Source organism: Mercurialis annua, linkage group LG3, assembly GCF_937616625.2.
Source record: "Mercurialis annua linkage group LG3, ddMerAnnu1.2, whole genome shotgun sequence".
NCBI classification, from domain to species: Eukaryota; Viridiplantae; Streptophyta; class Magnoliopsida; order Malpighiales; family Euphorbiaceae; genus Mercurialis; species Mercurialis annua.
The window spans coordinates 68,172,362-68,200,207 of record NC_065572.1 but is presented as its reverse complement, the minus strand read 5'-3'; the positions used below and the strand labels follow the sequence as shown (position 1 = coordinate 68,200,207).

General features: G+C 33.5%; 5 protein-coding genes across 6 annotated transcripts; 3 read left to right on the top strand and 2 right to left on the bottom strand.

The window, feature by feature from the left end:
• The first annotated feature begins 738 nt into the window (after positions 1-738).
• On the top strand, positions 739-6,747 carry LOC126674595 (uncharacterized). Of its 2 annotated transcripts, XM_050369070.2 has the most exons (13): positions 739-1,227; positions 1,323-1,458; positions 1,681-1,817; positions 1,988-2,189; positions 2,564-2,802; positions 2,889-3,000; positions 3,180-3,324; positions 3,531-3,673; positions 3,782-3,951; positions 4,058-4,366; positions 4,469-4,524; positions 4,799-5,016; positions 5,367-6,747. In XM_050369070.2, exons 1-13 carry the CDS (start codon positions 1,036-1,038, stop codon positions 6,548-6,550), a joined length of 3,243 nt encoding a protein of 1,080 aa, XP_050225027.1. In that variant the 5' UTR covers positions 739-1,035; the 3' UTR covers positions 6,551-6,747. The 2 variants fall into 2 exon arrangements, with proteins under 2 accessions (XP_050225027.1, XP_050225028.1); XM_050369071.2 differs by lacking the exons at positions 739-1,227; positions 1,323-1,458 and having other exon boundaries at positions 1,729-1,821.
• Positions 6,748-6,864: 117 nt separating this feature from the next.
• On the top strand, positions 6,865-8,063 carry LOC126674597 (glutaredoxin). Its single transcript, XM_050369073.2, has 4 exons — positions 6,865-7,102; positions 7,320-7,408; positions 7,591-7,689; positions 7,784-8,063. Exons 1-4 carry the CDS (start codon positions 6,999-7,001, stop codon positions 7,867-7,869), a joined length of 378 nt encoding a protein of 125 aa, XP_050225030.1. The 5' UTR covers positions 6,865-6,998; the 3' UTR covers positions 7,870-8,063.
• Positions 8,064-8,647: 584 nt separating this feature from the next.
• On the bottom strand, positions 8,648-12,844 carry LOC126674596 (anthranilate phosphoribosyltransferase, chloroplastic). Its single transcript, XM_050369072.2, has 9 exons — positions 12,259-12,844; positions 12,012-12,155; positions 11,712-11,873; positions 11,523-11,606; positions 10,395-10,583; positions 10,026-10,116; positions 9,814-9,873; positions 9,495-9,613; positions 8,648-9,096 (listed from the first exon to the last, which is right to left on the bottom strand). The coding sequence occupies exons 1-9, from the start codon at positions 12,487-12,489 to the stop codon at positions 8,941-8,943; spliced, it is 1,236 nt and encodes a 411-aa protein (XP_050225029.1). The 5' UTR covers positions 12,490-12,844; the 3' UTR covers positions 8,648-8,940.
• Positions 12,845-15,399: 2,555 nt separating this feature from the next.
• LOC126673898 (uncharacterized) lies at positions 15,400-17,039 on the bottom strand. The gene is made up of 3 exons (XM_050368208.2): positions 16,089-17,039; positions 15,831-15,872; positions 15,400-15,710 (listed from the first exon to the last, which is right to left on the bottom strand). The coding sequence occupies exons 1-3, from the start codon at positions 16,909-16,911 to the stop codon at positions 15,661-15,663; spliced, it is 915 nt and encodes a 304-aa protein (XP_050224165.1). The 5' UTR covers positions 16,912-17,039; the 3' UTR covers positions 15,400-15,660.
• Positions 17,040-21,596: 4,557 nt separating this feature from the next.
• LOC126671392 (tubby-like protein 8) lies at positions 21,597-24,244 on the top strand. The gene is made up of 9 exons (XM_050365157.2): positions 21,597-21,999; positions 22,070-22,184; positions 22,668-22,844; positions 22,948-23,003; positions 23,090-23,186; positions 23,269-23,358; positions 23,468-23,560; positions 23,830-23,897; positions 24,006-24,244. The coding sequence occupies exons 1-9, from the start codon at positions 21,614-21,616 to the stop codon at positions 24,079-24,081; spliced, it is 1,158 nt and encodes a 385-aa protein (XP_050221114.1). The 5' UTR covers positions 21,597-21,613; the 3' UTR covers positions 24,082-24,244.
• Positions 24,245-27,846: the final 3,602 nt, after the last annotated feature.

Here is a 27,846-nt window from a genome sequence, read left to right as displayed (position 1 = left end):
GCACTTTCTAATCTGCAATCTTATGTACTAAAAATAAGACAATTTTTGTCCACAAACAATGGAATTCCAGTTGGAATTGTTTTTATGGAAAAAGTTAAATAATTTTACTAGTAGCTTAAAGAAAAGATTGATTCTTTTGGAAGATTTTGGTGTAGAATTTAGAACCCATATCACAAAGACCCAATTTAAGTAATACTACCAGACTTGAAAGAAAATCAGACATAGAATCACTTCCCCTACCAAGAATCCAACAAAATTACAGCAACTCTTCAAAACTACACAGAATCACACTCCAACTCTTGTGAATCACCTGTAAAATTAAGTCTACAAATTTGGAAATAAGAACCCTATTGGGTGACAATGGTTGGTGGAATGGGCAATCATGCTTTAACATCTTACTTGATAAATAAATTATTTGAAGAAATTTGTTTGATTAGTTATGGTCCCATGTCATAAAATACACAGAGACTGACCGTTAACTTACATTCCCCGCTTTCGTTCAATTTCATAAATTTATATTCGAGTTTAATTAATTAAAAAGTTAAATTTTAAGTTAAGTTTTGTGCTGGATTATAAATATTCATAACACTTAAGTTCCAACTTTTTGTTGGTGATGTGAGCAAAAAGTTTCAATAGATTCTTCTTATTTACAGATTTTGAGTTGCTGACAAAAATAATATGGCCAAAATGGGAAAATGATGTTTCTTTAATATTACAAGTCTCCATCAAAATTCAAATGCAAAATCATTCTTGGAGAATCTCATCTCATGCCAAACTCTTATCTTCAAAGAACACAACACACTGGTCAATTTCATGTGGCAATATCCTTAAACTCAAACCACTGGCACCAATTAACCAGTCTCTAACCCACTCTCTTTCTTCCATTATCTCTTCTACTCCTTTATCTTTTTTCTTCACCACATTTTAGCTACACTACACTCATTCCCATGCAATGCCATTTTCTTTAGCTTTCTCCATTTTTCCTGCAGAATTTAGGCTCATGGCTTTGACTTCGAGTTAACAGTCTTTACAGATATGGGGCTGCTTAAACTTTCATGGCTACTTTTCTTTTCTTGGGTGTTCACTCTCTGTGATGGTACAGAGGTATCTTTTAAGTTCTTGAAGGCTCCTCGTGCATTCTCTCATTTGAACACGGCCAAATTTGTTTTTGAAGCTTTGGCTGGTGGGGATGAGAGTTCTTGCTCAAACTGTACCATAGGTTGCAAGGTTAGCTTGGATTTCTGTGTGTTTCTTTTTTACATTTTCTTGAAATTTTGATTGATTAATTTGTTCTTGTTTTTATAATTATAAAATGCATGCAGCTGGATGATGGCAATAGAGCTGAATGTGGAGGTAGGGAGGTTATTTATAAGGGCTTGTCGGACGGGAGGCATACATTAGAGGTCTGCATCAATGGGTCTCAAGGAATCAGCTGTGCTGCATATAATTGGACTATTGGTTAAGAAACTTTCCCCCGTCTTGTTATTTTGTCAAATTTGAGCTTAAATTGGTTTCAGTTATCTGTATAATGAAATTGGATTGTTTAGTATTAGGTGTGTGAAGTTACTAATAAGCTTGAACTAATTGAGAATAAAGCTATTAGTCGAAAGTGTGAGCTTAAATCTGCTATTAGATTGGTTCTAAATCTAGACTAATTTAGTTATGTCTTTTCCTGTGCAGATACTGTCCCTCCAACAGCTTATGTAACTGCATTGTCGCCTTTTACAAATGCTCGAAATGTTTCTGTAAATATTTCTTTCACTGAACCCTGCATTGGTAGAGGGGGTTTTGGATGTTCATCCGTCAATGCGTGCAACGTGAGTAGGTGCCAAAGATAATGCATCTATGATCTGAATGATTTATGTGCTCATATGAAGAAATGATCCAATGAGTGTCAATATGTCAACATAAGTTATTTGTTAGTTTGTATGGTATTGATTCAAATTAGTACTTGTTTCTTATAGATTGCTGCATAATCTCTTTACAGCTGCTGGTTTATGGAGCTGGCCAAGTGATCCCGTCTTCCATGACTATTCTGCAACCGAATCTTAAATATTCACTACTTGTAGATTTATCACCAAATGTTCAGTATGGACGAGTGATACTGGTGATGGATAAGAATTTTTGTACAGATGCGGCTGGGAACAGTTTTACAAGGGCAGAAAATTCTAGTTTCTTTGTGCATTTTGGTAAGCATATTGATTCTCAAGTTGCTAGAGTAAATCAACATCCACATTGCTTTTGGAAAGATAAACGCAACGACAATTTGAGAATTGATACAAACAGATAAATTTTCTCTGCACTACCTTTTGAATTTCTGTTGCATTGCAATCTACACAGAAGAATTGGTGATTTAGTTTCCTATTAAGTTCGCTGCAAAATGATTGTAGATTGATAATGCACACTGAAGAGTTATATTACTCTATTTTTTGCAGCTGATTTTTATTTGGATTTAAAAAAAAAACAATGGTTGAAGAAGAGTCTTCTTTCTGAAATTGAGTGTGGCCCTTTAAACTTCTAATGTTTTCTGAGTTTGTGTCCATTTGTTGGTGTAATGCTACAGATAGAAGAAGTGTGTTTGTTGACATGAGAATTCACGTATCTGAAAAGTTACTTTTGCTCGGCAACCAAACTAGAAGCGTACAGGCAACAAATGATTATGATAACTTGAAGGTGTATTTGTATTTTTCAGAACCTGTTGTCAATTCATCTGCTCAAATTCTAGATTGTCTTGATGTCAACGAGGGTACACTTCTTCCAATAAACGGGGAAAACTTAGGAAACCGTAGATTTGGCTTTCAGGTTAGTAGCTTTTCAATTCTTCATGCTCATGCAATTAAGGACTGATTTTTCCTGGTGTCCAATTCATTCATCTCATATCCTTTCAGGTGGTTAATGTATCTAGCATCGCTATCATCACTGTAGGATTTAATTCGAGATCTGTTATAAGTAGATCAGGGACTCCCATTTCTCCGATTGCTCCGGTCACTTTTCTTTATGGTATGACCTACTACATTTGGAAGAGATCGTAAGAATACAAAGAAATGACTGTATCCTGTTATTTTCTTTGTTTTGTTTTCTGTTCCTTCTGAAATTAAGAGCTTCTCTGATTGACAATTAGCTTATGTTCTATTTAAACTATTGCACTACCTGCCTGACACCTATATGATGTTAATTAGATTCGCAAAAGCCTTCTGTGCGACTCAGTACTCTGTCTACTTCAAGGACAAAGGACCACAACATCCCGGTGTCAATAAAATTCATGAAGCCAGTTTTTGGATTTAACGCTTCCTCTCTATCGGTCTCGGGGGGGCATTTGCTGAGGCAAGAATGTGTTAGCAATATCTAATTATGCTAATGAAAATGAATATTTCACATGTGCACTATATACGCACTCTTAAACCAGAATATTTAAACCAGAATACAGTAAAAGCTCGCTTTTATGCTTGGCATCTAGGTAACTTAAGGGGAAGAATATGTTATTATAGCTCTTTGTCATTATTTGACAGATTGATTTTAATGAATTCCAGCTTTCATGAGATAAGTAAGAGCAAATACATTGCGGAGATACACGCTGATGGCGATATTGTATCCGTCAATATTCCTCAAAATGTAACTGGAGATGTCGCTGGAAACAAGAACCTACCTTCTAACATTCTACAAGTGAGACGCTGTAAGCATTATATTTGTACTATTAGCTTATCTCATATTAAATACTCCTTTAATGTTTTTCCTTGGTTTCTAGAGATTTTCTGAACGACATTCTACACTGTCTATTCAGATTCTGTACCGACAATATCTTCTGTAATTTCTGCTATTACAACTGCTATTTTCCTAGCAACATGTTTGGTGGCTGGACTGCTCACTGTGTCAACAGCAAGCCTTCAGTCTATTGGAGCATTTTCACGACCAACTTCTTTGCTGACTTCGGATCCTACAAGGAATCTTTTTGTATGACATTCTAACTCATAAAAATTATTCGACTATTCATGGTATTTTCAATTTCTAATGGTCAAAACATTTGATCTAAAGCATCTTTTGCTTTCCTTGTTCACAGAGAATTGCATGCTACATTCAGGTTTTTGCACTGTCTAGATGGCTGGCTGGTACACTGCCAGTAGAATATTTTGAGTTTGCAAGAGCTTTACAATGGAGCATTCCATATTTCAGTCTCCCATGGGAGACGGGAGGATTTCACCCCATCATGTTGGGCTCAAATTCCACCACTTCTTCACATTCATATGTTTCATATATTCATGGTTTAGAAAATTCCATGAATGGACAACCGGAAGAAAGGAGTTCGAATGTTGCTGTACCAGTATATGGATTACCACTTACTCCAATGGAGTACAGATCATTTTTTGAGGTGGGCTTGCATTCTTTTGATGGCTTATTTTGTTTCTCTTTCAAAATCCCGATAGCTGTAGCAATTATTTTAAATGGTAGAATTCATTGTTCTTTATCTCAGAGCCAAACCATGAAGCCGGAAGCAGAATATATATATGATCTGCAGTATTCAAATGGGTGCGCATTTGTAGTCCTTCTTATTCTTTCAAGTTACTCTTTACTTGCCATAATTCATGACAAATTTCGATGACTACTCGGAAGATAACTTCAGAACCATGCTGTATTATGGTTAACACTTAACCGTGATAGCTAAATGTTCAATGGAAAGTAACTACGTCATTCCGAATTCCACCAGAAATCATACTATCTCGTGTTATTTCGTACCGGTGGGTTGACCAAAAACAGCTAAATGTTGGTGCTCAAGATCTTATTTCGTCGTTTACTCTTGTAGGTGGAAGGCTTTTGAGAGAAGCATGTTCTGGTTAGCTATTGTTGGTGGCAGTTTCTTGCTGCTACATGCTCTACTCTTTTTGATTCTCAAACACAGGAAAAAAAACTCTGAAAAGCAGAGGGGGTCTTACGGAGCCTTAACATTCCCACGATTTGAGATATTCCTCATAATTCTCGCATTGCCTTGTATTTCTCAGGCCTCTGCTGCTGTGATTAGAGGTACCTCGCTATCCATCTTTACTTAATATATCTGAGCATAATAAGAGAGCTTGCAAAATGTACTGTGCAGCTACTTATTATAAAGGGTTGCAATATGCTTGTCACGTATTAACTGGTAATTATTTATGGTATTGGTTGACTGTATGGTTCCTTTTCTGTTGTACCGCCAGTTTGCAACATCTGCTGTTTGCTAAGCAGTCCACCATTTATTACATTTTTCAAATGACAATGATTAATCACAACTAGTACTTTGTGCACTCATTCTAGCATTTGATTTCTGATATATTTTGATCTATAAAACTGGAAAGTTCGCTTCGTTTTACAGTTTAGTGGATTATTTTTGGTTGAAGGTGGAACTACATCGGGGGTGGTTGTCGGCATCCTACTGCTCGGTGTTGTGGGTGTTCTGGTTCTGGCCTTATTCATGTTCCTCTCTGTTGGGATTACATTTGGGAAGCTACTTCAGTACAAAGAAGTCCTCAAGGAAGACGAGACATTTCACTGGTATCAAGAAATCATTCGCGTATCATTGGGTCCGTGTAAAAGAGGCCAGTGGACGTGGAAAAACAAAACTGATTCCGTTTACCTAACAACGTTAGGTCCTTTGTTTGAAGATCTAAGAGGTCCCCCTAAATACATGCTCTCGCAGATATCTATCGGTACTCCCAGCAAGCGAAGGGATCAGATTATTGCATCCGATGATGAAACAGAAGACGCAGAAGCGCCATGCATTCAGAAATTGTTTGGAATACTTAGAATATACTACACTCTGCTCGAAACAGGCAAGCGGGTTTGTCTAGGAATTGTTGCTGGTGCCTACTTAAATAACTGGTCTAGCAAGACTCCATCGGCTATCTTACTATGCATCACCGCCTTTCAGCTCTTTTTTCTTGTTCTCAAGAAGCCTTTTATTAAGAAAAAAGTCCAACTGGTCGAAAACATAGCTGTCGCCATGCAAGTTGGTGTATTTGCTGCTTGTTGTGTACTCCTGGAGAAGGATCTAACAGCCCGGGGGGAAACTAAAGTTGGAATATTTATGATTGTGTTGTTCTTACTTGGATTCTTGGCACAGATTATCAACGAATGGTGTGCACTATTCAAGCACACAATAAGGTTGGACCCTTCCGAGCAGTCTTTCTCAACGGGTTTAAAAACTGCATCAATCGGGTTTCTCTTATTTTTTGCTCCACAGAAAATGAGCAGAAATCTCGAACGTAGGCTACCGTGGAATCAACAGCAGCGTAGAGAAACTGGGGGTGAGACCGGGTCTTCTGCTGAGAGAAACAAAAGCTCAGGAAGCAGGAACTCGAGCACGCCTGATAAACCGTGGACGAAACAGCTACGAGAAATGGCAAAAGAAAGCTTTACTACAGAAAAAAGTTCAGCTGATCCTTCAACCAGCAGGACGACTAAATGGAGTGGATTCTGGCAAACCAAAAGTAGTAGCGAATCGCCTAATAATTCATCAGCAGAATTCAAGTTAAAACCAAGCCGGTTGACTAAAGACTTGGAATCAATTTTTGCGTCAAAATGAACCACTCACATTTCCCATTGTACCGCCACAGCTATTGTATTATGAAATAGACTACTGATTCAGAGTGTTCTGATAAATTCAATTTATAGTAATGTAATTTTAGTGATTGTAAAAGTCACAACTTGCAGGGGATAGCAGATTCTCCTAAATACTTTGTTGGTATAAAGAAACGGAACTACTAGAAATTGTTGCTCGGACACGGATACGAAAAAAAACAAAATACTTGGACATAGACATGGCAAATACAAATGAAGTTTCGTGTCTGAAATGCTACGTTTTCGATATGCTACAACTACTGATTAAAGATTTCCCATTGAGTTGTTGTAAATATGACATTGCGCTAGCGTGAGATCATAAAACACAAGACACCTGTTTTGTTCTCTCCTCACATCTCGGCAACTTCTGTCTTCTCCATATAAATACAGACACGCATACAGAGAATATAAAAATGGGTTCCATCTTCAGTTCTACAAAAAAGACCAAAGAAGAATTGGAGATGGATATTAACAAGGCCAAAGAGCTCTCTACTTCTGCATCCGTTGTCGTTTTCAGGTTTCCCCAATTTCTTAGATCATGAGTTGTGAATTGAAATTCATGATTTTGACACATAATTTTGATTAAAGCAACAATCTTTAAATTGGGGTGCTGGATTTTTAATCTTATTTAAAGAAAGATTCAATCTTTTATGTATATGTGTCCTTAAGTAACTACTTTAATGGCTTTTTTGTGTTTGAATTGGATTGTTGTGTTTATGTGTTTAAATTTGCAGCAAAACCTACTGTGGGTATTGCAAAAGAGTGAAGCAGCTGCTGTCGAAGTTGGGAGCTAGTTTCAAGGTCATTGAACTTGATCAGCAAAGTAAGAAATCCTAAATTTTTTGATGCATTTTCTCTACTCCAATTTGTTATTGTTGTTTTGTTGATACTTTGATCTATTAGTAGTAAGGGTTTGGTTCGGTTCGATTATGAAAATATTATAAGTATTGGTTTGTTTTGATTCGGTTGTTTGTTTGATCAAAATATACTAATAAAATTTTGTAGATGATGGAGATGATATTCAAGCAGCTTTAGCAGAATGGACTGGAATTAGGACAGTTCCTAATGTGTTTATTGGTGGTAAACACATTGGTGGATGTGATAGTGAGTGTTTCTCTTCTTTCTGTTTTTTCTTTTACTGTTTCCATGGAATCACAATGATCTAAAATGCTGTCTTTTGTTGTTGTTGTTGTTGAAGATACAATGGACAAGCACCAGAAAGGGCAGCTTTTGCATCTTCTTACTGATGCTGGTGCTATAGCTAACAGCTCCGCTCAGCTATGAGCAGCCAACAAAGAAATCCGCTCAGCTGTGAGCGGACAATAAAGAAATCTGGACGATGACTGTGTAATGAACTGAGAATAAAATATGTTTCTTGTGTTGTGCAGCACAAACAGTTTGTAAAATCAAGGAACATCTGTTTTCCGACTATGTTTTGATCATAGTTTATAGTTATACTACTGCGTTACTTGTTGCAATTGCATTCCGTGCATTTTAGGTCTTAGGAATTAATTGTTTCTGGAGTACAGGAGTTTCTTGTTGCGACAGGGTCGGATTACTACGAGGAAGGATAAGCGGGACGGGGAAAGGCATCGGTAGGGACGGGGAAAGGCATCGGTAAAGTTGCTCCTTGCTCTCTTCCTTTTAACAACAGCAGGATGGGGAAAACTCTCTCCCTGCTACAAGCATGATGGTCTCGAGAGTCCAAAAAGCATCAGAAATTGACGTAGAGGGTGAACTTCCTTCCTTCCTCAATGGATGAGGCGACCCGGAAGGGCATGGCAAATTAGTACCGACTTCTTACAAACAATAACTTCACATTTCATTACTCTTAAATAGTGGAGTTCACTCATATGATAATGATTAATCATAAGTAAAAAAAAAGTCTGTTGAACGCAAAGAACGGGAATTTTGTGTTTAGAAATAATTATTTTTTGGAGTAAAATAATAATCAATGTATTTTATGAATTTGTTTTTCATGATTAAGGATTCGATGGCTGAAACCGCACAACTAGTAAAAGGATTGGTGTTATGCTACCTGCAGTCTGCATAGATGAATAGATGACTGGAAAAAAATGTATAAAACATCTTTCAAGTTGAAGCACAACTATTTCTTACATTATTGCACCAGTAATTTCCCAAAGATATTATTAATCTGTAGACAAGTAAATTGTCCAAAATTCTCTCTAGAACTTGTACAATAGTGCATAGTTATTCCTTTCCTTTTGTTCTTATCCTTGTACAATTGCCAATTCTGTTTCAAGACTTATTGTATCCGTATGACCAAGGAGAAATTTGTCTTTCTTCTGCTGTTGTCAAACAAATTAGAGAAGATCAACTCCGGCAGCAACGGGTTCAAGATAAAGTTTTACACACATGTGATATGTTTATCAAGGAATCAAGAGTCTTCATAGCTTTTCCTGACAATTGCGTCTCCCGAGCCAAAGCTACTCCTTCAGCAAGAGTTCTTACACGACTGCTTACCAGAAGAGCTGCTGCTGCATTTAGAATCTGATGCAAATTATAGCATTAGGACTCAAGTTCACAAGATTACCAACTACATCGCACAAAAATTTCTCTCGTCATGCCTCTCGGTATCTCATTTTTATTTCAAAAAATGCTTTGATAAGTGATAACTGTTTTGCCTTGTTTCGTTCCAGTGTAGGTTATATGCAAACAAATTGTTGGTAACATTGGTAATATCTATCACACAGAAAAAGTTTTACGAAAACAGTGAAATGAAAAATACTGAAATGATGAATTCTTTTCAACAATAGATTATAAATGTAACATTTTGAAGTTTCACGAGTGTTTCCCAAGTTTCTGAGTAACATGGCATATAACAATGCATATGCACGAGGCTGGAAGATGTACTAACGTTAAAAAGAAAGTGGGTGTAAGAGACTTACTAGCGCATCAGCAATAGCCCCTTTCTCCCCAGATAATACACGTTTGAGCACGTCCGCATTATATTCTGGACCTCCGCCCCTCAAGTCTTCTAAAGTGCAACGATGAATGCCGAATTCCACTGTCCAGTAAACATTCTTTTATTATCAATTATGTAAATAATCATCATCCATAAATCTATAGAGATTAGCATTCTTGGCAAATGATCTGTTTTAACTTTCAATATCTATATTCCATTTGAATGCTTAAAGATATGTGACACAGACAATCATGACTCCAAAGAAGAACTGAAGAAAAAATTTATAAGAAAGAAGATCGTACAAGGATCAAATGAGAATTTCTCAATCTTTTCTGGTGTGACATCAAGAACTGTCCCAGCGCCTGCAAAAAGATAAACGCTATTATTGCATAAATAGTATGAGAATGAAGTATGGAAGCGAAATTGGAAAATCGAATAGGACAGCTAAAGAAAGTTACAGATGAATCTTCCATATAGCAGAGAGATTGAGGTTTTAAAGAGTAAAAAATCATACCAAGGGGACTCATCTCATCTAATCCCTCTGAGTGAACAACTAGTGCTCTCTTCATCCCAAATCTTTGCAATGCTTTCGCCATTTTGTAAACCTATCAAAATTAATATTTCTATGAATAATTGGTCGCTAAGAAAATAACTTCAGCAAAGACCTGCAAATACTTCATAGAAATAACCGCAAGTATATTGAATGTCAAATCGAAACATCTTTTTTGAATTTTTCTGTGCCGGTAGAGGTATAGCCCCTTCTCATACTTTCAATTTGGCCTAGTTAGCCGAATAAACACTTTTTCAAACATTTGACAAGTTATTTAAGAAGCTGATTTCATGTTATATCTACCGTTTCTGAGGTTCAAAGTAAGGCACTTACTAACTCTTCCTTGAATACTCCAACAACTCCAAACGGTACACGTGCCGGATTCAACATAGGGCCCAAGATGTTGAATATTGTCTTAACTTTTAATTTTTTTCTCACAGGACTGACAATCTGCATTGCTGGATGGTACTTGGGAGACATCATAAAACCAATTCCTGCTTCATTCACACACCTTGATACCCCCTGATTTCATTTAAAGAAAGAAGAGACAACAAATGAGTCAATCTGTATACCAACATTAAATTTATTATACTTGAATGAATCTGAAACCTGTAGTTTCAATTTCACCTAAGTTATAATCTCTATGGGCATCCATTTATAAATCCACAGGAAATGGCATTACATTTATATTCGGATACTAATTTTATCCGAAAACTTCGAGCGACCGAGTATATGACTTAAACATTGTTGAAAAATATGGATCCCTAATTATGGCTCTAGTTTGGATTGGATTTCAAGCTGCTCATCAACTAGAACCTCCCAGAAAGTACCCTTTAGAGGTTCAATAACAAAAACGCAATTGCATCCAAACTCAAGAAGTGAAAGATAAAGAATTCAGAAGTGGGAATGAAGAATGATAACAGAGTGTAGCAAGAAATTGACACATTACCTGCAAAGTGTCCTACATATGGACCAGTTATTATTCAAGCAAGTGGTACTAATAAAATTCTGCAGCTCATTTGAGAGTGTAACAGTAAAATAGAGACATGTGGAACTCAGTTAAGATTCAAGAGTAATCAGTCGGGTCAAAAATAGAGCCTTGCATTCCAATGTAGAGCACATAAATTGAAAGTTGAAACACTCAGAACACTGAGATCTCCTCTAAAAAGAAATGCAAAAGCTTTATATTGATAGGCAAATTTTGAGCTTTTGGCATGAGGATGTAATTTGCTATTTTTTAAATAACAGCAGGGATTAATAGCTTAATTGAGTAAAATAATCATAAGCTGTTCTTAGATCAAGGATTTTGGGTCTATAACCCCAAGATCACATTAAACAAGGCTTCACTGCACTAGAATGAGCTGATTTGAAGCCTTGGATTTTAAAGCAAAACAGTGTAACAAAATTAAGAGCAAAATCTGACTACAATTATTAAATGAGTTTCATTTATAACAAACCTACCTCCGGGTCCAGGTCAATAACTACCCCTAATGCTTCCAAAACATCAGCGCTTCCACATGCAGAAGAACTCGAACGATTCCCTTGCTGTGAAGCAAACAAGCAAGTCTCATGACATTGAACTACATCAAACTAATAAATAGCCAATAGTTTAAAATAATCATTATGCTACAAATCCAAAAAAGGTATGACCTTGGCAACTTTTGCACCACAAGCAGCAGCAAGTATAGATGCCCCAGTAGAAATATTAACCGTATTAGCTCCATCACCACCCGTTCCAACTATATCAACTGCATCAACTAACCCCTCAACTTTTCTAGCATGCTTAATCATTGCCCTTGCAAATCCCACTATCTAATAGCCACAAACACAACCAATCACAAAAGTTACATCAACATCATAAATTACATTACCAACGAGCTAAAATGGTATAAGCGTCGGGCAGCATTCTGCCAAGACCGACGGTAAATTACAATAATGTTGTGAACTTACTTCTTCAAAAGTCTCTCCTTTGGCTCTCAACAAGACAAGTAAAGCACTAATTAATGTCTCATTAGCATCATTTAACAAATAATCAAGAGATGCTTCTGCTTCAGATTCTGACAAATCCACCCGATTAATCAAAGACTCGATCAGCTACCAACATAAAAAGTAAAAATCACCCAGAAATCAAAATTAAACATTAAAAAAACCCAAAAACAGAAAAATTAAAATAAAGAGAGAGAGAGACCAGACAGACCTCATTAAATGCAGTAAAAGAAGGTGGAGACGAGTTTTCACAAACAGTAGTAGAAACAAAGGTGGCCACTTTTTTACTGTTTGCATATCTGTAATGAGTTAAATGCTTAGCAGTAACACCATAAATTTCTGTGGCCATTACAGACATTCGAATACTGTAAATTGGCGATATGGGTCTTCGTGGAGCATGAATTACTGGCTGAAATGAAGATAAACAGTGATTTACAGCCATTTCTTCAACAAAAATGAAAAGGATCGAATCTTTAAATTAAACCAAAAAAAAAAAACAGCAGAAATAATTAATTATAATCGGGATTGAAATGGGCCATTTCAAGATGGTTTTATGATTATGGAAATGAAAGGGAGACTTGGGTTGTTGGGTTGTTTTTGAACTGAGGAAGAAGATGAAGAGTAATGCAAGTGGACCAGTAAAAATTGAAGTAGAGAGAATTTCTTGAGTACAAATGAATCAATCAATTTTGGGTTATATGAACAAAGATTTCGAAATATTTGGGAACATTGAATTGTTAATGAGAGAGTGGTGGCCTTGGATTTCTTTCTTATTGTTTTTGAGAATTTACTATTTTTATTACCATCAGAAATTTGTAAATAGTTTATGGAGTTCTTCATGTTATTGACTTTTCAATATTTTTCTAATAGATTTAAAAAAAATTAAAGTGTAATAAGAAATTTATGAACTTATTTGTTTTAATAATTGATTACAAATTAATACATCATTGAAATTATAAAGTGAGTTTTGTATTTATAATGTTTGAATTTTTTTTACCTCACGTCATCCGTTGGCTAAATTTATTATATTATGACAAATTATTAAAATACTAGCACTGTCATAATATCACTATTTAAAAAACTTGAAGTCGCCGTACTTTCGGGATAAGAAGAATACATATGCCGATTTTCCAACGATTCTTATAGTCCCAAAAGTACGGCGACCTCAAAATCGTCCACACGAGTATGCGTCCGATTGAATCCCCGCTTTGAAGTAATCTGCAAGAATTCCTCTACCCGAGCAGCTCTAAGCTCAAACTCTCGCCGTAATTACGTCCTTTCTTGAATATGTATGAAAAACGTCGCCAAATTTTTCTCGTGATTGATGACTACTTAAATTAAATTGAATTTATCAAATATTAAATCTCATAAGAATATATTTTTCATTTGTATTTATAGATGTGGAGAATTCCACAATAGTCAAGGCACTGAACCGTTGGTCAAGAACTCCTGAGAAGAGGTTAAGAGTTAGATCCAGAATGTGGGCTTCAGGTCCACTCCGAGGCAGTAACGGGTTATACTGAAGAACTCTGATAAAGATATTTAGCGAAAGTTATGCATACCGTCTGATAAAATTTTGGACTACCTTATTATAAGAGAGTGTGCACGAATTTTTCTTTCTAGGCGATGTGGAATTTATCATCATATTTCATATACTTGTGTTAAAAAATTAATTATTAATCATTTGATTTAGTTAACTAGTATTATAAACGGAAAGATTAAAACGTTAACAAAAATAAAAATAAAAAATCATATTATATAATTTTCAAATACAAAAAAAAAATTAATTATGACATGAAAAGATGTGAAAGTAATTTGCCCAATAATCATTAAATATAAACTACTTACATATTTTATAAATAACAGTAATAATAGATTTCAACACAACAATAACAACAACAACAACAATATATTGGCAAAAAGTACAACTAAATTTTCGTAGTTTTTACAAAAATACAAATCAGCCTTTTTATTTTTTTCAGATATAATTAAGTCTTCTTTGTTTTCAAATAGAACAAATAACCCCTTTCGTCCAACACCATTAGAAACACTCACTAATGGCCGACATATCCCTAATAATCATATAGCAAAATAGTTCAAAAATAATTTTAATGTTTAAAATATTTACTAAAATTTTAAGGGGGCAAGTGTCGTAAAAGTAAATTAAAAGGATTTATTTGTTCGATTTTAAAATAATAAGGGTTTAATTGTTCAATTATAAAAATATGAGGGCTTAATTATGTCCAAAAATAGAAAAAGGGTTGATCTGTATTTAAAAAAAAAAGTCGAGAATTTTTTTTTTACCTTTTGTCTAATAATAATAATAAAAAAAAAAAGAAATTATCTCTCAATATGTTCCCATTAATCTAATTGACTTCCCATCTGGTTGGCCATTTCGACTTTTGCGTATGGCTACTTTTGGATGATGCTCTACCTAATCAATGCCCCGGAACATATAGATAACACACTCTTTTCGTTCCAATAAAATTGTCTATTTTAAATTTTTTTATTCAAAATCCGTGTTCACATTCAAAAAATAACTAATTTTAATACTCAATTTTTCTATACTACCCCGATCTAAAATCTACTAATGAATAAATTGAAATTAAATTACAAGTGAACCCTATATTAAATAAAGGCCTAATCACTCAAAAACCCCTCACCTTTAAACTTTTTTCCAATTCCACCCCGACGTTGAAAATTTGTCAATTTTACCCACTTTTGAATTTTCCGTTTTCAATTGTACCCCAATATTTTAATTTTTGTTATTTTTTTTACTTAAATGATGAAATCATTCAATTAATTAAGTCTAAACATGAAATTAAATTCTTTTTTATTCAAAAAAGTACAAATAAGTCCTTTATTTTTAAAAACTAACTAAAAACCATAATCAAATTAACACTAATTTAAATTCTTAATTAATTTAACTAAATTTAAATAAATTTTAAAAATATACAATTAATATATGCGAGACATGGAGAATGTTTTAAACAAATTTTCAAACGCAAAAGACGTTAATTTAATTTTTCAGGATACAATTGAAACACAAAAATGCAAAATAGGGTAAAATTGACAAATTTTCAACGTCAGGGTATGATTGAAAAGGGGCTAAAAGGTCGGGGGTTTTTATGACATTAGGCCTTAAATAAATGTATAACAAAAAAAGTAAAGAAAATTTTATAAAATTCATAAACAATAACTGTTTTTCTTAAACTATTTGATAAAGATAAAGGGACAACTCTATTAGAACGGATGGAGTAGAAACTAATAACATTCTCAATAACATAGTGTACGATAATTTGAAATTTAAAATCAAGATCATTTAACAAAAGAAGTATATAATTCTATTAAATTATGCTAAAAAAATATTTCTCTGGTTAAAGAAATTTTTTACACATTAATCTTTAGAAAATAAAGCTGAAAATAGAGTAGCAATTACTTTGTAATATTTAATGAATATTAATGGAGAAAATATAATGGCCGTCCGTGATATAAATTAAATACTCTAAAAAGTATAGTGACTAAGAATAATAAGTTCACTCAATATGAAAAAGAATGATAAATAGAAATGAAATAGAAAGAAAGAGTTGATCCTAGCCGTTGAAGTTGGCTTCTAATATCTGGATTTGGAAGCAATGAATGCTAAGATGGTGATCATGGACCCTGCATTTTGGTATAAACAAATAAAGCTGAATTTAGTGATAGCAATAAGAAATTAGGCAACCAAAATTATCCTCAATTGAATACTGACAAATCAGATTGGTTCAGGAAAATGAAGTATACCTTGTAGTATACCAACTCTATTCCATGTTGAAGCTGAACTAACTGCACATGTTATTATTTTCATTAACACAATGCCAATTTCAGATTATATTTTGTTTGATTATCATAACAAACTATGTTGTGCATTTGTTGCTTGAATATTAAAATCTAGCATGTCTAAATTAAAATAGATTAATCGAAATAAAATAACACGAAAGTTTAGTGACTCCGGAAAATTTAATACCCGAGATTAACCAAAAAGTAAATGCTACACATTACCTGAATCACAATTTGATGTGGAATTGAAATCCTTACACATACACAATTGCTTAATTCCATCACTACTACCATAGCCACAAGTTCCACCAGTAGTCTCACATGCTCTACAAAATTCCTCATTCCCTTTCACAGAATACTTCACTCTTATCCCATAAGACCATTCATTAGCTCCATCAACTCTCAATGGTGCCAAATTATAAGCACTACTATACCCTTCACATTGAAGCTTGCTGAGATTAATTGCTCTAATTGCCTCAAACGCCACCCCACAACACTCGGGCGGGCCGGACCCGTATGTCGAGCCCGTGTTCATTCGGCCCACGAGATTCCATGCCGGGCACCCGTAATACATCTCGCAGCCCATGCCCGAAACGTTTCGACAAGGCAAGTGCTTTTCGGGGAAGCCTTGGAAGAGGGGCGATTGAGGCGAGCAACCGAGTAGCATGAACACGTTATCAGCGGTTGGATTGAAGTAGGGCGACCGCCACGGCTCGATGGAGAAGCCGTTACCCTTGCCGCCGAGCACAATGTTGTCACATGTTGATAAGTGAGGCTCATGGAGAGTTAGTGATTGATAAGCATAGTCTATTTCTAGTACTCTGTATGACCCTGAGCTTATGTGGAACATTAATACATCATTTATGCAAAATAACAGGTCTTTAAAACCAGGGTGACCACAGCCATTTTGGAGTGAAAAGGGGTATTTTATTGTAATATTTCCACAATAAGATCTGCATGGATTTACATGAATATTAGAGGAAGATATTTGGATTATTAATGCTGAAAAATTAATTGCAAGAATGGTTAAAAAGAGTGTACTCATGGCTGTGACTGAACTAGAGAAATCAAGAAATTAATGTTATAGAAAAGAGTATGACATTAAGAAGAAGAGAGTGATGATACTTTGCTTGGAGAGTGGAGAAAATGTTTTAATTATGATTTTATTAGATACTTTATGCACATGTAGTTGTTGTGGAATCTCTTTATATTTATGCTATATTATTTAAGATTTTTTTTCTTTTTTAGAAAGGAATTGATTTGATTTTTTGATGGGTAATAGGCTTTTTTTTATGGTCTGGTGCTGTTATAAATTGCTTTAATTTGCTTTTCTTTAAAATTGTAGAAGGATTAGTGTGGGGATGAAATGATTACGGTAGGGCTGCCTTGTAACTGAGATTCATTTCTTGCAACAACCGGTTTGGGTTGGAGAGGCAACGACCAGTGTTTTAAAAACCGGACCGGATCGGCGGGTCGGACCGGTTGAACCGCGAACCGGCTAATGATCCGGTTTAAAACTGTGAAAAACTGGATCTTTTGATACTGGATTGGACCGGTTGAACCGATAAAAACCCGGATGTTGAACCGGATCAGACCGGATTGAACCGGTAAAAAACCGGTGAATCATTAATTTTTTTAAATTTATTAAACCGGTTGAACCGGAAACCGATGGCCTCACCGGTTCGGCTACCGGTTCAGTTTTTAAAACACCGGCAACGACTCTTTTTCTCTTAATTAGATATCTCGTATATAGAGCAATTTTAAAAGAAAACTACCACCTTAAAGAAAACTACCACCTTAGACAATAAATTTTAGATCAAATGATATAAGCGCTAAGTAAAAAACTGTTAGGTCGTGGTTTGATTGCTCCCACAAGCGCTCCTCCCTTCTCAAATTATCAAAAAAAAAAAAAAAACTAATTCGATCCAAATTAATCAAAACAACAACTCTTAGACATCCAGTGACATCCATAAAAATTCATTTCCTACTTTTATGTGTTAGAGTTATTTAGACCTGTTGATGGGCCAGGTTGAGTGGGTTCGGACAGACTTGAGCGGGCTTGACTTTTTTAAAGACTAACTCAAATTCAGCCCGAGCCTGATTCTGACTTCAAAAAAAAAGGATCATTTCATCTCCTGATGTTGGTACAAAATATAAAAAGGTTTAATCACCAAAAAATGCCAAACCTATACGTTTTGTGTCAATTATAACCAAACCTTTAAAAATCACCAGATTTAGCCAAACCTTATATGTTCTGTTTCTTTTTTAGCCATTTTTGAATCGAACCGGTTTTTCTGACACCGTGTCGTCCACGTCACCGCTAACTAAGCAATTGGCTGACATGTCAGCTGAAATATTTAAATAAGGTTTGGCTATAACTGACACAAAAAAATAGGTTTGGTATTTTTTGTGTGAATAAACCTAATTTTAAATTCAAACCAATTTTTAAATCTAATAATTAGTAAATTAATTATATCATTTATGAAATTTATATATATTTAAAAATAATTAATATTTTCTATTTAATACTAATTTTAATTAATTTTAATTTTTTATTAAACCTAATTAAATTTAATAAATTTATATTATAATATATTTTAATGAATATGTAATTAAAAAAATGAATTAATGTATTACTTAATAATTAATGTTGAATTAAATTTGGTGAAAGGATTTAATGTTCATGATGATTTTGAACTTGATTTATTATTTTTAATGTTGTTGAGATCTTGATATGACTGGATTTAGGTAATAAATAAAATAGTTATGTGTAAATTAAGGTAAGTTTTTGGCTATGCCGAGTAAAATAACATATGCGTTTATACTTATAAACATCATGATATATATTGATTACACCATAATGACCTTTACTTTTTAAAGAAAAAAAAAAGAGAAAATAATTACACTCACCCTTTAAATAAACAGTATATTCAGTGATTATTTTTATATTTATGTGTGTATAGTTGAATTATGAACATTGTCGTATGTTTGTTGTGTATATTACTCTCAGATTGTTCGTTGGAAGACGAACAATTGGGTCTCAAACGGCAGCGGTGTCAAAGAACCGACGACTGGAATTTAAAAAAAAAAATTAAGATGAATATGACATTTTTTGTTTTTAATAGAATTTAAATTAATTATATATCCATCAAATATGTAAAAAACATTTATTAGAATTATTTAAATTTAATAATAAAAAAATAAATTAATTTTAATTAACGTTAAATAAAAATATTATTTTTTAAATATATATGAATTTTATTATAATATAATTAATCATTTAATTATTTAATTTTAAAATTAGTTTTATTCACCAAAAAATACCAAACCTATGCATTTTGTGTCAGTTATAGCCAAACCTTATTTAAATATTTCAGCTGTCATGCCAGCCAATTGCTTAGTTGGCGGTGGCGTGGACGACACGGTGTCATAAAAATCGGTTCGATTCAAAAATGGCTAAAAAAGAAACAGAACATATAAGGTTTGGCTAAATCTGGTGATTTTTAAAGGTTTGGCTATAATTGACACAAAACGTATAGGTTTGGCATTTTTTGGTGATTAAGCCATATAAAAATGCCAAAATTACAAAAAAGGTAAACAAAACCTATAATTATGAAAAAATAGATAAAAAAAATCTACAAATATAAAAAATCGGATCGAAAAATTTCCTATGGCAAAAAAAGAGTGAGTTTCACAATAAATCACAATTTACTCTAATTAATTATTAATTAAATCATAAATAATGATTATTAAATTCTAATAAAATCAAATTAAATTATAGACTTTTTAAAAAAATTTCAATTAAGCATATTTTAAATTCTATTTTTTTCCTTCATCTTCTCCGTTTCAGCCGCCACCATCTCCAATTAAAATAACCTCCCAAACCGTCGCAACTCTTTTGTCTCCGACCATATGGGTTTGTCTCAGAAAGACGAAGACGAAGCTTCTTCGTCTTCTTGAGACGAACCCATATCTGCTCTGATCGGATGAGGTTTCGTCTTACTCCGTCTTCGACGGCGGTGGTTTCCGGCGATGGCGGTTTCTGACAAAAGGGGCAAAAAGGTTATGAAAAATGCAAAACAAATCGTTAATATTTTATTTAAAATTAATATAATTTATATTTTAAAAGTCGTGAGGATTTAATTTTTCGTGCAAATATTAGGGGAATGATCCTTTGTTAAAAAAAGGGAAAAGGGTCAAATATACCTTTCATATTTAGCATGATGATCAAATTGGTCTTCTTTGTTTGAAAAGGTTGCTAAAACACATTTAATATTTTTTAAAAAGCTCAAAAGCTCCTCTATCTAATATAGTTTGAAAATTCGTCAACCTTTACTTAGGTGGAATTTAACGTGACTTTTTAAACTTGAGGTAATTCAAATATGTTATTAATGTTTGACCTGTAGTGCAAGTATTAACTTTCATATATAAAAAGATTCAAATATGCCCTTCATGTATGAAAAGGTTCAAATATACCTTTCATGTATGAACAAATTTAAATATTTCTTACATATATATAAATAAGTTCAAATATGCTCTTCATATATGAATAGGTTCGAATATCATCACTAAAGGTGAGCAGAATTATCGATTGACCAAATTAATCAACCAAACTAAAGATTTTCAGTCGGTTTAATAAAAAATATAGATTTTAAATTATTGGTTCAGTTTGAGATTTGAATTATCCAAATAAAATGATAAGCTAATTTTGTTTTTTAATTTTTTTCTTATATTTTTGTCGGTTTTCCAGAAATAGCCGAATTACCGCTCTATTCAGTCGGTTTGATTTTGTCTTATCTTTTCTTTTTTTTATTCAATTGATTTAGTTCTGATGAGAATTTCTTATTTGTTTGGTCTTAGAACTTATAATTGTTAATTGTGCATGAGATGGCCTATTGAAGTCTATGAAGATTTGTCTCGCATCAAAGAATATTATTATTACTTGATATTAACAATGTAATCGAGTAGATTATAAGAAAAATACAATCTCATTCAAAGTCAACTCAATTTTAAAATTTAGAGTTTGAAACTTAATTCAAATTCGACAAAATATCATTTTAAAAGCTCGAGCTCAAACTCAATAGTATAGTTGAAATTTGAGCGCAGTTCAATTTGATTAGTTGTGTAAATATTTTTTCAAAAATACATTATTGTGTTTAAGTATATAATAATAAAAAATAAAAAATAAAAAAAGTTACTAAAGTTCAACTAGGCTCGCGAGATTATCGAGCAGAGTATTTTAATACTCAAATTCATTTTGAACTTTTTTTTTATACATGAATGGCAAATTTGAACCTTTTTATACATGAACGACATGTTTGAACCACGTGCCAAATATTGCGGGCATATTTGAACCATCTCAAAATTCAATAAGCTACGTCAGATTCCACCTAAGTACTGACCTTTTTTAAAACGGTGTTAGAAGAAAGGGTTTATTTGAGCTGTTTTTTAAACATTAAGTGTGTTTTAGCACCTTTTCAAATATGGAGGGCCAAGTGCTCCTCAGGCCAAACATGAAGGTCTCATTTGACCCTTTGCCCAAAAAATTATAAAGAACACATTCAAATTCAAATTATAACCCCTTCATTTATCTTTTCAAAGCTATCTTACTCAATCACATATTCTTTCTTTATTTTGCCACTACAACATATGGGTCCCACTTTGGAATGACGTGCCAAAATCTGGACCTTAGATCTCTTTCAAGTATGTCAAAATCATAACATTTTCAAATAAAAGCTTCCATTTGTATGAATAACAGAGAAAATTCTCCATCTTTATTTCAAAGAAGATTAAAAATGTCCGATTTCAAGAAACCAACTGCACCTAAACACCACCATAGCTGCAGTGAAGGCGGCGAAGTGTTTGGCAGTAATAATAAAGAAAATTGTAAACCCTTATCGACAAATGGGTCTGCGCCAACGAAGGTATCATCAAATATGAAATCTTTTTCCACCGGCAGAGTCCTGAAACCGTCCTCTTTACAGTCGTGCATGCAGATAAACGAGCCTGATAAGGGCCTGTTTAAGCCTATGTTGTGGGACTCTGACAACTCAGCTTCTAATTCCTTACAAATTTGGGACTTTTCTGATTCCGAAGCTGCTCCTGCTTCTTCTTGGTCCACATTGCCTAACAGGTTTAATACTGTTAACTGTTTTGATTCTGTTTCTTTTATATTGCTAATTCTTTATGTGTTTTGTTTGCAGGGCTTTGTTATATAGAGCTTTGCCATTGGACATAGGGAGATGTACTTGTGTTATTGTCAAAGAAGCATTGCCGGAAGGTTTAAACGGTGGCTCACTCTATTCACTCTATACTAATGTAACAACTTTTCTGCTACTTCATATAGTTGTTATTTTTTGATTATTCGATTAGGTTTTAATTTGATGTTAACATTCGGGTCGGAAAAAGGTTAATATAGCTTGTGATTGTTGCCATGAAACTTGATCTATGAAAACATTAGTACAAAATAAATGTATTGCTTATGCTAGGCTTGTGTTTCACCACTCGTCGTGTTCCATTTGTATAGTGGATCGCGTCGTATGTGACTGGTGTTATGCTGCTAATACCCAGTACAAGCATAGATGAAAAAGAAGCGATGTCAGTCTGATGATTATCGAACTGCACGTCGATCTTAAGCAATTGGTTGGATGTCAACAAGAAATTAGGAAGGGGAATTTGCATAGTATCTCAATATTAACTCTGATGTTATTGGAGAAGTGATGGTTTCTGTTAAAAAGATTCGGGAAGATGGGGACTGAACCAAACTGATAAATCTTTCAATTTGATCTGTCAAAATTATAGGAAGGACATGGAAGGCAGGATCGGAAACTAGCTATAGCACACCATAAGCGCAGAAATGGAAAGTCAGTGTTTACAATAGCTCAGATTTTGAAAGGAGTTTTGTCTAGTTCGGATGATAGTTTCGTCGGGACTATAACAGCTAACTTCACTGGTTCCAAGTATCACATATGGGATCAGGTTTGCTTCCACAACACTTGCAAGTTTATAATCAACTATGTGACACTGTCACTCGTACAATATTGTCACTTTGGAAACTCTCTTGATAGTATGTTTGTTGCAGGGTAGCCGCCTCAATTCGCCTTCTAAGCACCGAAATCCACTCCTGGGTGTTGTTACGTAAGGCAGAACCCCATCTCTTCTTCTTCCTTTTATCCGCTTCTACTCTAGTCTTGGTCACTAATTCCCTTTTCTATTTTCTACAGATTTGTGCCTACAGTAACCACATGCACAGGAAGTTGTAGAAGTATGAGAGTGTACATACCTAAGCACCAATCAATGCAGCTAAAGAACACAACTCAGGTCAGTTCTGAAGATTATGTTATAATTCCTTGCTTTAATTCTCGTGATCTACTGTTGACATTTTTGTTCTCCATCTGAGTAGATGCAACATAGTAACGGTCTACCTAAGGATTGGGATCGAAAAATGGACAAAGTACATAAACTACTTTCAAGAACTCCAACTTACAATAACGTAAGATTGAAAAGAGTCTCATCTTATTATACAAGAAATGAAAATAAGTATACTGGACTTCAATTCCTTCCTTTTTTTCTTATGGAATTAATTTCTTTTGGTTTTACAGACTTCGAAGCAATATGAGTTGGACTATAGAGACAAGGGCAGAGCTGGACTTAGAGTACAAAGATCAGCGAAGAATTTCCAACTGACATCAGAGGTGTGTTGACATCTCTTCACTCTAAAGTTTTATCTGTGTTGCACGGAAACTTATCAATCCCGATGTTTTGGCATTACGTTTCCATTTTTAAACATGCTTTTGAAACTCCAAAACCCTATATTTATGATATATTCTTGTAAAAAATGTCATTTCGCCATTTCCTTTTTCGGCTTTTTTTCTCATTTCAGCGTCTCCGTTTCCGTGCTACATCGAGTTTTACAAATGGACTAATTAATTAGTAGTGCTGACCAATCTATGGTTCTACACAGGAGAATGGCAAACAAACAATTTTGCAGCTAGGAAGGGTGGCAAAATCAAAGTTTGTGATGGATTTCAGGTGCATACTTTTTCTTTTCAAGATTTTCATGTGTTTTTTTATGCAGAACTTTACTAGAAAAATATTTGGAAGATGACGAGTCTGTCTTGTCTTGTCGTTGTTTTGCAGATATCCGTTAACCGGTTATCAAGCTTTTTGCATTTGCTTGGCTTCAATTGATACAAAACTTTGTTGCACAGTTTAGTCACAATCTGCTACCATCTTTTTGAAGTTCAATCTCTGAACACAATTATTTTTTTTGTGCTACCAACATTTAGCTGATGAACATTTTTTCGAACTGTCAAATTTCCATGTAAAGGCTGTGTGATATTATAATTTTATGTATGCATAATTGGTTTACAAGTTCATTGCTTACAAGGATGCCAACTGATCTAGTTTAAACATCGTCAAGACATGACTCTTCTATTTTGAATTATGCTACTTAGGACCTGGCAATTGGGCAAAATCTTTAAACACAGTTTGAATTAAGGAATTTTAAATGAACGCAATCCATGAATTTTTGTAAAATTTATAAATTCAAATGAAATCAATCATTTGTTGCCATATAAGAATTCATGAATTTAAAAATAAAATATTATCTAAAGATCAACTAAAAGACAGTCAAAATTAAAATAAAATAAAATTAAACATATATCCTTCTTTTTATTGTTTTAAATTCTATAAATTAATACTTCTAAATAAAATCTTATTCATAATTTAATAGGACTAAAGATATTAATATCATCAATATAATAAATATAATAATAATTAAATAATATAGATAATTCTTTTAAAATAAATTTTAAAAGGATAAAAAATAGTTAGATATAGAATACAGATGTCTAAATTTAGATGCCACACTTAAATCAAGAGTTTTATTTATGTGTTTTTCGAAAGACCTAATGCTTCAAAAAACCCCAATCTTTTAGCCCTTTTTCAATCCTACCCTGACGTTGAAAACTAGTCAATTTTACCCTATTTTGCATTTTTGTGTTTCAATTGTACCCTGAAATATTAAATTAATGTTTTTTTTCGTTTGAAAAAAATTAAAAAACGTTCTCCATGTCTAGCATATATTAATTGTATATGTTGAAAATTTATTTAGATTTAGTTAAATTAATTAAGAATTTAAATTAGTGTTAATTTGATTATGGTTTTTAGTTAAAAATAAAAGACTTATTTGTACTTTTTTGAATTAAAATAAATTTAATTTTATCTTTAAACTTAGTTAATTAAATAATTTCATCATTTAGATAAAAAAATTATGAAAAATTAGGGTATGAAACGAGAAAATGCAAAATAGGGTATAATTGACCAGTTTTCAACGTTAGGGTAGTTGAAAAGGGGCTAAAAGGTCGAACGTTTTTGAGGTATTATGCCTTTTTGAAAATAAACATAAACCATTATTTACGAAATAGGACAAATCACATTAAGTTCGAATTTTCTTTGAGAAGCAAAAAGTGCTAGCACATAAGCACTCATTTTGGGGAGAAACTGTTTGTATGGATACTCGTAGAAAACGCATTCTTTTAAAGGCGTTTGATCCGATACTAGATATCAACAAAATGAACAATCTCTCTTTCTTCTTATAAAGCTGTAAACTCGTCATTCAGTTAGTTTTATATACAATTATGTCAACAATTGAATTACATGGATTTTATTTTTAAGTTTTGAATAAAAAGTTTAAAAATTTGTTGCGTTATGAACCTAGAAAACCTAATAATGTTATGAGAGCCGCTTGCAATTTTGATTGATACGATTTTGTGTATATATGTGATATATGCTTATTGTATATTCTGTTTTGAAAAATGATGGTTTTTCTAAACTGTTTTGCAAGAAATTTTAATTTGTTTTTATTAAACAGTTTATGTGATTGATATGGTTAATCTGTATATGAAAACAATATGAATAAAGTAATATGATTAATTGTTTAATATGATTGAACACTTTGTGTATTATGATTTAAATATATATTTTGTTTTAAATTTATTTAATAAATTAGCAATATTAATTTTCATACAATTTAATTATAAAGAAAATATTTTTTATGTTTTTAATTCTGTTTTGTAGAAAAACATAATTAGTAAAATTATATTTTCAAAAAGTGTTATCATATGAACCAAACATGACCATAGATGTATTTGTATAAAACGTTACTGAGAGAATAATGAAAAGGAGTCAATTTTAGAGTTAAAATATAATTTAGATAACACTCTCTCTATTCCATTTTAATCAAGGAAATTTCCATTGCACATTGTTTAAGAAATTTTAATAACTTTATTTTTATATCCTCATATAATATTAAATGCTTCACCACTTTTAAAAAAATATTTTTACATTGCATTGATTGATGAGGGTAAAAAAAAATAGTGATGTGAAAAATATTCTATAAATAGAAATTTTCAAATAAAATAAAGCACTCAAAATAGAAAATTTGGTCAATTATTGATGGATTCCGGCATCTCGACGGCATTAATCCTGCAAAACAGTGTAGATGGCTAATCGGACGGTTTGTCCGATTAGCTCTCCGATGCTTAAGTCAGTTTAGGCTTAAGGGAGAATAATTGTATTTGTTATAAGTTGTGTGTTTAGGCATACCTCAAGCTCCTTTTATAGTAGTCGAATGTATGCCTTGCAGAGTTGTAGTAGGAAAGTGATTCCTATTTAGTAGGGTTTGACCCTGATTAGGAGTGTCCTTCCTTATTCAGACAGGAGTCCTATTTAGGAAGATATTCCTAAACAGTCTCGTCTTCCTAAGTTGGAGGCTATCTTTTTAAGTTGGAATTTGTATCCAAATAGGACAGATACTCCGAATATGCGTAGATCTTGGATATCTTATCCGAATCCCGGGGTCGACATGCTTTGTCCGAGTCCTTAGGGATTCGGTCTTTATGATGTCGAATGATGTATTCCAGTCAAGGCGGATCCGGTGGATTCGGCCCTTTGGGCGGGAGTCTGGTGTCGTCTGAGAATAGATATCCTGCGACTCGGCTCCATTATAAGTAGAATAGGATTCGGTATCCATCATTAGCCCCCCCCGCAAGTGAGCTGAAGTCATGGTATTTTATGCCTTGGAGTATTTCAGCTCTATTTGAGGCGAGTCGTTTTATATTTCGGCGTTCTTTTTTGCTTCTCGAGCAAGATTCCAGTTTTTCTCCTTTTTCGCCATGTGTCGTTCATCTATTCGTTATTTTTTGAAGGTAGGACATGTGTCCATTCGTTCTATCTTCCTTTGTTTTAACTGTTGTATTTGTTTCATTTTTCATCTTTTACTTTTGGTTGTTCGAAAGTAGCTTTGCCTCATCTTCAATCTTTAATTTTCGTGTTTGATCTCTTCTTTTGGCGAGACTCATGGCGAATCTCGTTGATTTATTTTGATGCCTTATCTCTAGGTATTCCTTTGTTCATGTTTTGATTGTTTTTATGTTCTTTAAATTTCTTCAATTGTCTTCTAATTTCCAATCAATTTGTGATTCGATCCATCGGCCTTTTGAATTTTATTTGTTTATCCTTTTCCTCTTTGTTGAGATCCTTCTCGGCGATTCTTTAAGGCGAAGCTCATTCTCTTGGCGAGGCTTATTGTCTTCTTTTAAATATTTTTATAGGCAAAATTCATGTGGCGACTCCTCATCATTTGGCAAAGCTTTTATACTATATGAATCTTCGTTAGTGGGCGAAGCCCTTGTATTGGGCGAAACCCTTGTACTGGGCGAACCCTTATCTTTAGGTATTCCCTCAGCTTGGGAGAACCTTCTTTTGTGCGAGAAACCTTATTCTTTTTATTTTAGGGTTTTGAACCTTTTTTGTTTAGTACTCGTCCGATTCTTTTTCGTTTTTCCTATGTATTCTTCTTTACTGCTGCATTACTCCTTATTTTCCATTTGTTTTGCTATGTTTGATCTTCGTTGGTTGTGATTTTAAGTCGTTTATTCCTATTTATTCTTGATGTTCATTCTTCTTTTCTTGGTTT